Source organism: Heteronotia binoei, chromosome 6, assembly GCF_032191835.1.
Source record: "Heteronotia binoei isolate CCM8104 ecotype False Entrance Well chromosome 6, APGP_CSIRO_Hbin_v1, whole genome shotgun sequence".
Classification (NCBI taxonomy): Eukaryota; Metazoa; Chordata; class Lepidosauria; order Squamata; family Gekkonidae; genus Heteronotia; species Heteronotia binoei.
The window spans coordinates 40,082,529-40,095,040 of NC_083228.1; the positions used below are offsets into that span (position 1 = coordinate 40,082,529).

A 12,512-nucleotide genomic window follows, 5' to 3' on the forward strand; every position below is an offset into this window, starting at 1 on the left:
TCACGGTGACCAAACCCTTTAGGATGACGTGTGATTTGATGTGTTCCCTTTCTCCTCTCTTCACAAAATGGACAGTTACTATTTTTGTATAAAACATCTGAACCTCGCCCTGACCTGGATAGCCCAGGCAAGCCTGATCTTGTTGGATCTCAGCAGCTAAGCAGGCTCAACTGTGGTTAGTACTTGGATGGGAGACTTCCTTGAAATACCCTGTCAGGGGGCAGGCTTATTCAGCCACCTCCCTGAAGCCACCTCCAGGCCCCAAGTAGGGGTCAGTCAACAGACGTTGACATGACTTCCAGGTTCAGACACACACAGACAAAGTACAAAAATACCCTTCCCCCCCCCAAAAAAAAACCCCAGCTGAACTTAATCTGATGATGATCTCTGTTGGTGGGCAGAGTCAACACATGCTGCTGTGCTTGAATAGCATCTTAGCTCAGCTATTAATGCCACTTATTTCTATAATTTGTGCCAGTCCTGTGTGCTTAACTACAAGTATAATTCAAGCCATTGCGACTGATAGCGCTCAATATGTATTCTGGGATTTTCCTGAGTGCTCAAAACACTTCATGCATATTATGTCAGTTAATATTTGCCATAACACATATGATAAGGTCAACATTTTTAAACTCCATATTACAGCTGAGGACTTAGTTGAAAGACAGTGGCTTGCCATAAGGCTGCTTGTGCAGATAATGACTGAGTTGAGGTTTAACAAAGGGATTTCAAGAATGTTACTTATGCTGTTTACACATTACTCTATCAAGAAAACCAGAATGGGTGGGGTGGGGAAAGAATAACAGAGAATCAGTAAGGCCACTGTAGTGGAACTCAGATACACTAATTACTACTTTCATTGCAATCAGTACACATTTTATTGGATCAATATGAAACATCTAGACATGTTTCCAGGCCTTGGTTTGATGATTGATGAATAGTGATATAGACTCGCAGGGATGGCCAACGGTAGCTCTCCGAATGTTTTTTTCCCTACAACTCTCATCAGCCCCAGCCATCAGTCATGCTGATCTGGAGAGCTACTGTTGGCCACCCCTGAATAGAGCATTCTTATAAAAACAGATAATTTAAAGTATTTTAAAATATCATTTAAAATAGGTACGTGCCTGTTATCTTTCAGATCCATATGCTCATGTTTCATTCCTCCATCGGAGTAAAACTACTGAGATAATCCATTCAACACTGAACCCCACATGGGATGAAACCCTCATATTTGATGAAATTGAAATCTATGGAGACCCCCAAATGGTAGCACAAAACCCTCCTCTTGTGGTTGTAGAACTCTTTGACAATGATCAAGTGGTAGGTGGCAGATTTTCTGGGTTCTATCTTGATCATTTTAATAATGGCAGGTTTATTAACAATTTCACCATGTTGAATTAATCAATTTGTCCAGGGGAAAGATGAGTTTCTGGGCAGATCAACTTGCTCTCCTATGGTGAAACTCAATCCAGAAGTTGACATCAGTCCTAAGCTTCTTTGGTATCCAGTTATTAATGCAGGAAAGGCTTGTGGAGATGTCCTTATAGCAGCTGAGCTTATACTGAGAGAAAAGGTAACAATTTTTTAAAAGTATAATTTCAGTATACTGAATGGCTTCTTGAGGTGTTGACACCTGTGTATGTTTCATGCTTAATATAAATGACATAAATTTGTTTCTCAATATCTCTAAACAGGATGGGTCCAACCTTCCAATTCTTCCTTCACAAAGAGCACCAAATCTTTATATGGTACCACAAGGAATTAGACCTGTAGTGCAACTGACTGCTATTGAGGTATTATATTTACTTTTTACAAATTGCCACAATCCAGGGAGCAATGTGTTTAATGACTAATAAATTCTCACACATCCTCATGCTCAGGGCTTTTACTGTAGAAAAAGCCCATCAGGAACTCATTTGCATATTAGGCTACACCGCCTGACACCAAGCCAGCCAGAACTGTGTTCCTGTGCGTTCCTGCTCAAAAAAAGCCCTGCTCATGCTCAAGAACAAGCACTAGTATAAGACATTGAGCCATGTGTAAGTCAGTGGAACAAACAGCTGCTGCATTCAGTCAGAAAGAACTCGGCCATTCAGAGCAGAATCTCTAGATAGAGATCTATATGATTTCACAAAGAAAGAAAACGTCTCACTGCAGTGCTAAACAGTCTTAGAATTTACAAATGCGCGCCTGCAGGAATTTAATGTAATTTAACAATGGATAACATGAGAGAGAAGGTGTTATTTTTCTTGGTTTAAATCTTAGGCAAGCCATTTCTTCTAGCCCTGCATCTATAGTACTGTACTATTTTGATTATTTATATTCCTCCTTTCTCCCCCAATGGTGACCCAAAGTGGCTTACATCAGTTTGTTCTCCTCCGTTTTATCCTCACAACCCTTTAGGTTAGGCTGAGAGTACATGACTGACTCAAGGTCACCCAGGCAGTAAGTTTCCATTGCAGGGTGGAGATTTGAATGTTAGTTTCCCAGGTCCTAGTCCAACACTTCCACCACTACCCCATGCTGTCTGATATTTATATCCCTCCTTTCTGCTAAGGAACTCAGGGGACATGCGAAGGTCTCCTTTTCTCCATTTTATTCTCATAATAAGCCTGTGAGATAGGTCAGGCTTAGTGACCAGCTCAAAGTAACCCCCAGTAAGCTTTATGGTTCAGCAGTCCTAATTAATAATTATTATTGTATGGCAGTGTGCGTAGCATAGCCAAGAGATCCTAAGATTGTCTGACAACCAGATGTTCCAGCTCTTTTAGCGTTATGCACCACTAGGTGGCAAGCTAGACTTCTTCTTAAGGCAAGAGACATTTCAAAGGTGGTTTGCCATTGCCTACCTTTGTATGATGACCCTGTTATCCCTTGGAGGTCTCCCATCCAAATACTAGCCAGGACCAACCCTGCTTAGCTTCCAAGATCTGATGAGATCGAGCTAGCTTGGGGTATGCAGGTCAGTCCTAGTCTGATACTAGTCAATGCACCACATCGGCTGCTACTGCACAAGCATGCTACTCTGATGCAATAATAATTGTATATACAGTTGAATGTCCTTTATCTAGGAATAGTTTCCTCAAAACTTCCAAGTGTTCAGATTAATCATGCAACTTGAAATCATTGTAAAAGTGCATTTGTAATCAGGTACAATAAGTTGTAGAATGCATGATGTATTTTTCAGAAAATGTCTGTTACTATTTTTTGCCTCTAATCGTGTCAATATGCCCTCAGTAGTTCTTTTTTTTTCCTTTGTAGTTCATAACTTCTTGAATTGATGATGTTGTACACTTACTTTCTTTTATGGTATGATGGTGCATGTTTGTGTATGTTTTGAAACAGATCCTTGCTTGGGGTTTACGCAACATGAAAAACTACCAAATGGCTTCTATTACATCCCCTAGTCTTATTGTAGAGTGTGGAGGAGAGATGGTGGAATCTGTAGTGATTAAAAACCTGAAGAAGACACCAAATTTCCCAGGATCTGTTCTTTTCATGAAAGTGGTATGAGCTTAAATATCTTGTAATAAAGGTCTTTAGTAGACCTTTGGCATTGGAAATGAGAAAACACACAAAATAAGTATAATATGATTTGTAATTTTGTTGAAATAGTTGTACCCCACTTCTTCATCTGTAAGAGATTTTCAAATTAGAATAGTTTCAGGAGGGTAGCCATGTTTGATCTGCAGTAGAAGAACTAGAATCAAGTCCAATAGCACCTTAGTAACCAACAAAATTTGGGATGTATAAACTTTTAAGAGCTGAACCTCTGATGAAGGAAGCTTTAACGCTCTTAAACTCTTGTTTGCCTCTGAAGTGCTTCTGGATTCAAATCTAGCACCTGCTAGAATACTTTCATCCTAAATGCACTTAACCATGGCTTTTTTGGGAGAAAAAACTCAGCAGGAACTCATTTGCATATTAGGCCACACCCACTGGTGTCACCATTGTTTCACACAGGGCTTTTTGTAGAAAAAGTCCAGTGGGGATTCATTTGCATATTAGGCCACACCCCCTGACACCAAGCCAGCCGGAATTGTTTTCCTGTGCGTTCCTGCTCAAAAAAAGTCCTGCTCTTAACCTAGAAATTAGTATTCCCACAGTAAATATTCACGTAAACTTTTCAACAACCAACGATTCCTGCATTGACTAAGGCATGGTGTGCAATTTTTTGTTCAGCAGCCTTGACAGCATATGTGTATGCATATTTTCATCTCTATCACAAGGCAAATGGGAAATTGCAGAACTGTAGGGCCTATGTGAGTTTGCTGAAGTCCCTTTGAAATGATCACAGAGGCATACACATGTGTATATTTGCTATGCATATCAATATATATATATATATATTGTCCTCTCTACTCTAATTATTGGGTTGCCTATGTAAAAATCATCCTAGAATAAACTGCAGGCACAGAGGATTAAGCAAAGATCTATAGACATATTAAGCTTCTCTTTGCAACCATAAATGGAAGTGGGTTCTTTTGGCTTCTTTTGTATTTTAAAGCAAGTCAGTGTATGTTCTTCATAGCTATACACAAGAAACTGTGTTTTTGCACTTGTAATAACTTATACAGCAAGAGAAGCAGTTTGTATATGACTTGGAAGTTTGATCTCAGCAAATGGAAGGAGAGCAGGAAACGATAACCTAGAGAAAGGGAGAGAGAGCATTATTTTCTTGCATTTACTATTCACACAATACAAGTTCCAAAATTATGAAAGCTTCTGCATTTCTTACAAAATTGAAGTATTCTGAGATGTGTGCATTCACATTTAAAATTTAAGAAACATTCTTTTTTTTATTACTAGCTGCTGCCCAAGGAGGAATTGTACACTCCATCGTTAATTCTTAAAGTGGTAGATCACAGGCAATTTGGCCGTAAACCTATCGTGGGACAATGTACCATTGATTTACTGGAGCATTTTCGCTGTGATCCTTATGCTACTAAAGAAGACATTGCACCACAGATGAAAGGTACAGTTCCCATAAAAAATAAGGCTTGGCCTCACTATCATGGGCAGAGTCCATTGAGAAGATCTCCAACACAAGGGGCCTCTGAAATAAATGGGCACAATTAAACTCATGGACATCTCTTGGTTCATTTAAGTAAGGGTTATGGAGGATACCCAATATTCTCAGTGGAATGTGCCCAATACCTTTAATCTGGCTGATGTAACTAGGAATTCTGATTTTAATGAACCTGTCTTCACAGAGGGTAGAATGCTGAAGGAACAGCAAGGGTGTTAACAAACATTATGTTTTTTCATTGTGTGGAAATGTTTGCTGTGAGTGCTACATTACAATATTGGGGGTTTTTTACATCTCTCGTGAAACAACATACATAATAATTAAGACTGCAGTATTTACCCAGCTTTCTGGGGGTAAAGTGTAGATGACTGGGGAAGGTAATGGCAAACCACCCCGTAAAAAAAATGTCTGCTAAGAAAAAGTCATGCTGTGACATCACCCCATGGGTCGGTAATAACTTGGTGCTTGCAAAGGGGACTATGTCTGGGGCAGTGATGCTCTGTGTTCTTGGTGCTTGGGGGGCACAGTAGGAGGGCTCCTAGTGTCCTGGCCCCACTGATGGACCTCCTGATGGCACCTGGGTTTTTTGGCCACTGTGTGACACAGAGTGTTGGACTGGATGGGCCATTGGCCTGATCCAACATGGCTTCTCTTATGTTCTTATTATTTGAGCTATGTGTCTGATTCCAATAATAAATAAATGGATATCCCTGTTCTACAAATATTTCTTGATGGAAGCAGCCATCTTAAAAGAGGTATGCTTCTTCTAAGATTTGACATGTTTATAATCTAAAAAATAAGGGAAGTATATTCTGTTATTCAGAGATATTGTTTTGTTCACAAGCAGATTTAATTTTATTCAATTAATATTGATGAAATCTTAATTCAGTAAGATTTTTTTTTTAAACAGGGGGGCAGTCTGAATAAAGGCTCAGCACAAGGAAATAGGGGAAACCAAAGCTGAAATTGTGACTGGAAAAAATTACAAATGTGGAATTATTTTTACAAGTTTTTCAGCTTCACAGAATGTTTGATTTACAGTTAGTCTTCTATCTGCTGCACCTCGTCGAGATGTGGTGATTGAAGTGGAAGACACCCAGCCCCTACTCACTGCACAGGTAATCACAATCATTAACAACTTCGTTTTCTTGTATCGTTGTGGCTGGTTTATGTGCTTTTCAGCATACAGCTTTGGCAGATAAATCTAACTAACCAAAGTGTCTGCAAAAGTTGGTGGAAGCTTTGGCAATAACAACTAACATTATTGCTGCCCTGCAGAGAAAAATGTTTTGGTCATTTCTCCAATCGTTTGTGTTATCGGTGTTAATGATAATCTCTTTATGCTGTTCTTGAATTGGTTGCCAGCAGCTTTAGAATATATTAGCTGTTCAAAATTACTCAAGGAATAATTTGATGAATAATATTTGATCTGCATTTTGGTGACTGGCAGTTTGGTCTCAAGAGTCAAAATCTAAAATGTTTGAAATATTTAAAAGGGTCTATTGAGTTTATGGCATAGAAACTGCACTCCCATACAGAAGCTGTTGAAATGAATGCCAGTTGTAGCGAAACAGGGCGTGAAAAACTGCCTGGCATTTTCTCAGTTACCTGACAAGATGAGTAGATTACTTAAACTGAGATTAATGGGGTGGAAATTTTATGTGGGCCTGACATGCACTGAGGAGAATCAGAGATGCACTAAATCTCTAGAAATATGCTAAAAATGGAATATTGCCATGACAACGCTAGCCAGTCAACTAATTTGCAAGATTATTCATCAAAGGCAAATATGCGTCCAATTACTGATATTTCATGCATTTTTTTTGTTCATGCCAATAAATGATGAGAATGTTTGAGGTTCATCTGCCACCCATATGATGCCAGAAGTGTTACCATTTTGCCACTGTGGTTTATCTATTTTTTTTCTTTCCAGTTACAGGTTGTTTAAAGCCCTGTTTTACATGCTTTGAGAAATCCACCCTCCTTTTCTTTGAAAGTCATCCCATTTATCTTTGATGTAGTGTAGCTGCCTTTTAATTGCACCATATGGAGAAAACCAATTAGATGAGTAAACGGTGTGTTCTTGTAGATACATCAATTAATACTAAAGTAAGATGAAAGTCCATGTTCTTGCAGCAAATAACTTGTTAAGGCAATATTCCAGTTAGATGATTTCTTTTAATTAGCTATATTTAATCTCTAGCACTCTCTAGTAATATCTGACAAAACACTGTTCTCAATGTTCTCAAAGGTCTGGGGCCTCTCAAAAATTTACACAGTAGCATCCTGTTTTGCCTGGAGACTATGTTATGACGTTTGACTAGAAAGGATGAGTAAAATGTTTAAGAGCTCCTTTGTGAAATTACAAGAAGTAATACATTTTTAAAAATAATATATCATTTCCTATTATTGAGAATACTCTGAAGTGTATGAATCCCTTAGTACTGCAGCTTCTAATGATGTTTGATATTTTAAAGGGGAAATTTATTGAACTGAATGCAGAAATATTCTTATGAGGAATCACAAACATTCATTTTCTGTTTTAGAATAAAGCTGAAATTGATATTATACGTGTGTGTTCACGTGTTTCTGAATGAAAGTGCAATTCTAATGATTAATTCAGTTTATTATAGGAGAAACAGTTTCTCATACCACTTTGTTTCTCCATCCCATCTTATTTTGGATTTAAGGAAATTAGAAATCCTAATGCTTCCAGAAGTCTGTTTTAATAACCCCTATTTGGTCCAGGGTTGACTTACTTGACTTTGTGTTCTGTGACCTCTCGAGAGTTTCTTGAAACCCTGCTTTTTGCTTCATGCCCAGTTTATGAGCCAGCATATCACAAACTCACACCTCAGCAGCAGAACACAATCACTGTATTGTTGGTATTGGGCTCAGTCCTTGACATCATTATTTACTTATCTATTTTTTAAATGTCTGTGCCACCTTTCCACCAAAATAGGATCCCCAAAGCAGTGAATATCTAGCATTCTGAAATTAAGACATTTGAGACTTTAAAACATTGTTTAAAATAAATTATATATAAAACAAACATTTTCATAAAACATATAAACACAGAAGGAGACAGGTTACTTTCCCCAGAGAGGGAGTTTCAGCACCACAACCAAGGAGGCCCTTTCTTGGGTTGCCATCTATCTAGCCTAAAATGGCAGGGGCAACTGAAGCAAGACCTCTGAAAGTGACTAAAGAGGACAGGTAGGTTCATATAAAAGAACAAAAGAATTTGGATTTATACCCCACCCTTCACTCGGCGTCTCAGAGTGGCTTACAATCTCCTTCCCTTCCTCTCCCCACAACAGACACCCTGCAAGGTAGGTGGGGCTGAGAGAGCTCTCTCTAGAACTGCTCTCAAGAGAACAGCTCTGAGAGAACTGTGGCTGACCCAAGTTCACCCAGCTGGCTGCATGTGGAGGAGTGGGGAGACAAACACGGTTCTCCCGGGTTAGAGTCCGCTGCTCTTAACCACTACAGCAAGCTGAGTATAGGAGTAGGAGGTTCTTCAAATGTGCTAGCCCCAAGCTGTATAGGGCTTTAAAAGTCAATACCATCACTTAAAAATGGAAGCCAGTGTAGACAGGATAAAGTTATATGGTCCCTATGATGCACTCCAGTAAACATAGCTGCTGCAGCTTTCTGTACCAACTGTAGCTTCCAGGCAGACTTCAGGGGCAAGCAATAATCTAATCTTGGTCATGACATTATCACAAGTTCCAGCTCTTTCCTGCCACAAGACCTGAACAAAAATGTAATTTAATAGGCCTATTTTGTAGTGGTCAAGTGTGAAATAAATGTTTGTTAGGAAACCATAACACATTATTGTTCAAAAATAGTTCAAAAATGTGCAGATTACATGTAGAACTTTCATAAACTACATTCCAATTTCTAGTGTTTAAGCAGTATGGGAACAGCAGTCAGCAAAATGGCTTCTCCGGCAACTGTGCATGTATGTATGTTTGAAGAAAATGCATGAGCTTGACACACATGGGGCATTAGGTGTAGGTGTGCTTTGATCACTCAGCTGCTGGTTCTCTTTTGGATCTTCTGCTGGGAGGTTTTGGAGAAGAAAAAGTTCCAAATTAAAGCAGCATAGTTATGATTTAGGTACTAAACTGAACATGGATACTACATGCTGAGCAGCAGTGCTGATTGAGAACAGGGACATCTGCATTCAAAGTAGTTCCTTGTTCCTTTTTCAAGGACATTTTCTCCAAAATCTCAAACTGCTGTATGGTAATTTCATTACTGGCTTTCCATGCACTAGAATTGCTTGTAGGTTCTGTCATTAGTAGCATTCTCAGTTACAGATTATAGTTGTAGGGTTTTTTTTGGGGGGGGGGGGATTTGTTTAAGCACATGTACAACACAATAATTTATTTATTCATAACCCAGTGTATGTTTATTAAAATGTTGTTTGAAACAAAAATCTTTGAAAACTGCAGCCATAAAAATGAATTTTAATGCACTTGGGAGTTATGGTAAAGGCAGAAAATGTTCACTATTTTTCACATTACTTCCCCTCTGTTTAGGACTTTAAAATAAATGGATTTTGTGGCTCAATTTCCCACCCCCACATCACCTCCCCACCTTCATATACTTACAACACTGAGCAAACAGATGCCAGATGTTTTGAACGCACTGAAGACAAAGTGTTAGAGACAACAGCAGGGAGGGGTATTGCTGTTTAAAAAGCATACAGGAAACACCTGTCTGTCCACTGTTAGACACCAAATGCTGGACTAGAGGGATCTTAATAAGCAGGGCCCTTAATAAGATAGAAAGAGACATAACATAAAAATGTAATAGATTTATTGACTCTGCCCACCTCCCTGTAGTGGCTGCAGGTAAAGTGTCCAAAGGGGATTTTAAAATCCAGTTTAAAGGGGGAAACTCATGAGTCATGCTCACAATTAGCACCATGTTGTCTGGACTTTCCCCTCCATCTCTCTGTTAGGAGAGAAATTCCCATGGAGAAGCAGCCCTTCTTTGCCAGAAATAGAGCATCTGTCCATTTTTTCATTTCTTGAAGATCCTAAACTTGGAAATCCAGGCGGGGGGAATGGGAAGATCAATTGTATGACTACAGGATAAAAATCAGCACACATCCTTGTGATGATTCTGTTAAACATATATCAGTTTGGAAAATCACATATTTTCTTTTGAATACTTTTTATTGAGAATATTTGAATGCTAATTTTTCTCCTTCGGTTTTACTCCCCCCATTTCCTTGTACTTCCCTGAACAGCTGACAGAAAAGGTAAATAAATCAATTACATGTGATTATGTTTAGTCAAACACTTCATTTTTTTTTTGTATTTGATTTCTTTGTACTTGATTTGTTATGGGCCATTTCCAGTTCCCTTAAATATGGGATAGCTTCAGATGGGCTCACCTTGGAGCACCTATAAGTGCTATTCTCCTTGTTTTCATAAAGGTATTATTCTAGAATATGTAGCAATGCCATTACTTTGTCAAAACTAATTCCTGAAAGAAGAACAGGCTGGAAGGAGTGTTTCATGCAAATCAGACGTAGACATTGCATGCAAAGTAAGGCAATAGCCAGCCTTCCTCACTGCCACACTTCCAAGAGGAGCATACCAGGCAGTACCCCAGGTTAGGGGTGCTGCTAAAGGTCGTACTTGGCTACAGACCTGGTACCTCATGACACTGGCCCAGTTCTTTCAGTAAAAGCAACTTTAGGAGTACCCAGTGGGAAGCTGGGATGTGGCAGTATGAAGTAGTAGAAGGGCATGGTGTGTGCATATACCCTTTTAGCTACTTGGTCTCAGAGAATTTTCCTAGAAGTACATTTCCAGAGAAAAGGAACTCCCAAGTTACTCCTGCTCAGCTGCAGAGGATCTCTTGCTGGCACTGGAAGTAGAGATGATTAACATGGAATTTTGTACTGGGGAAGGGCTCCTCATACTAGAGAACTTTCAGGTTTCGTTTGGAGATTCTGAACATGTTCTGGAGGCTGTGAAGAAGTAGAGAGTCTGAAAGGTCTGTAGCACAGGGTCCTCCTTGTACCTACAATTGATTTCTGGAACCAAGGGAGCCACTGAATGCTCAGTGGATTTATCTGAGTTCCTGAAGCCTTTGAAGCTTGATCTACTAAGCAGTCCATCTGCTATGTATGCTTCAATATGTGGGATATGTTGCTCTATGCACCATGTATTGCACAGAGTGGAGTCACATCTAACACCTAAACTGTTTGGATGCCATCCTGAGAGACTTTGTTTTTGTTTAACAGTTTTTGTATGGTCAATCCGTAGGAAGAAGAAATTGTAGACTGGTGGAGCAAATTTTATGCTTCTATAGGAGATACTGAAAAATGTGGACAATACATTCAGAAAGGATATGAAACACTAAAGGTATTTGTTGAAGCAGACACTCGAAACACTGATTGTGAAGAATCAACCCACTTTTTAAAATAATCTGGCTGCCATGTAAAAAAAAAAGCCCCTCCAAAGTTACCTCAAGAGAGAAAATGTTTGAAATCTGTAATTTTCCCTGGCACAGAAACTCCCTCCTTTATCACAAATCCTGCAGTATTTCTCCACATGGAAATCATAGGGCAAAGTCACCAAAGAACCTTGTTACTGACTAGTTTATTCACCCGTACAGTATGAATTTTATAATGTTAGCCAAATGTCAAAGTTCCTCCACAAGCAGTTATTTAAAAAGTAATTTTCTTTTCCCAAATGCCTTTTAAAAAGATTAATGTTGATAACTAGGGATACTTGCAAATGTTTTAAATTTATTAAAGCCTGTGTCTTATTTTTCCTTAGCATTTTTCCAATTTTCCTTACATTTTGTTTGAAGGTGTACAACTGTGAACTTGAGAAGGTGCCTGAATTTAAAGGCCTAACAGACTTCTGTGATACTTTCAAGCTGAAACGGGGCAAATCTGAAGAAAACGATGACCCTATAGTTGTAGGGGAATTTAAGGTAAAAAAAAAAAAATACATCTAAAATTACAGTGTTTGGCAAAACAGGATGAATTAGCTACTATTATTATTAGGGCAAATTATACTTGAGTGAATTCAACTTCCTAGCAAGGGCTTGGGCTATTATGTTCCATATAGTGTATTCCATAAATCCATGTGTATATATTGTTTGTAGACATAGCATTTCTGCTTGGCTGCAGGAATAGCCCCCAGGCTCCTTGCCCTTCAAAAATTGCCTCCAGCTAATTCAGAAACTTTCCAGAGAGTTCTTCTGGAAGTGTGGATTTGGGGAGAGAGTGGGGGAGATAGATAGATAGATAGATAGATAGATAGATAGATAGATAGATAGATAGATAGATAGATAGATAGATAGATAGATAGATAGATAGATAGATAGATAGATAGATAGATAGATAGATAATTTTATTTGTATCCCGCCCTCCCCGCCGGAGCAGGGGGGGATAAATTGCCTGCAGCATGTACAACCCTCACAGGAATGGAAGTGTCTTTGCATC

At 38.9% G+C, this 12,512-nt stretch overlaps 1 protein-coding gene across 2 annotated transcripts in view; it reads left to right on the forward strand.

Annotated features, from left to right (window-relative positions):
* The window catches only part of MYOF (myoferlin), a 116,971-nt gene that overhangs the window by 87,848 nt on the left and 16,611 nt on the right, over window positions 1-12,512 (forward strand). For both annotated transcript variants that reach the window (XM_060241330.1, XM_060241333.1), the window contains 9 exons: window positions 1,142-1,323; window positions 1,418-1,576; window positions 1,698-1,796; window positions 3,349-3,510; window positions 4,813-4,978; window positions 6,074-6,150; window positions 10,296-10,307; window positions 11,323-11,421; window positions 11,873-11,998. In XM_060241330.1, the coding sequence (XP_060097313.1) occupies window positions 1,142-1,323; window positions 1,418-1,576; window positions 1,698-1,796; window positions 3,349-3,510; window positions 4,813-4,978; window positions 6,074-6,150; window positions 10,296-10,307; window positions 11,323-11,421; window positions 11,873-11,998 (1,082 nt within the window). The remainder of the gene's footprint in view (window positions 1-1,141; window positions 1,324-1,417; window positions 1,577-1,697; window positions 1,797-3,348; window positions 3,511-4,812; window positions 4,979-6,073; window positions 6,151-10,295; window positions 10,308-11,322; window positions 11,422-11,872; window positions 11,999-12,512) is intronic.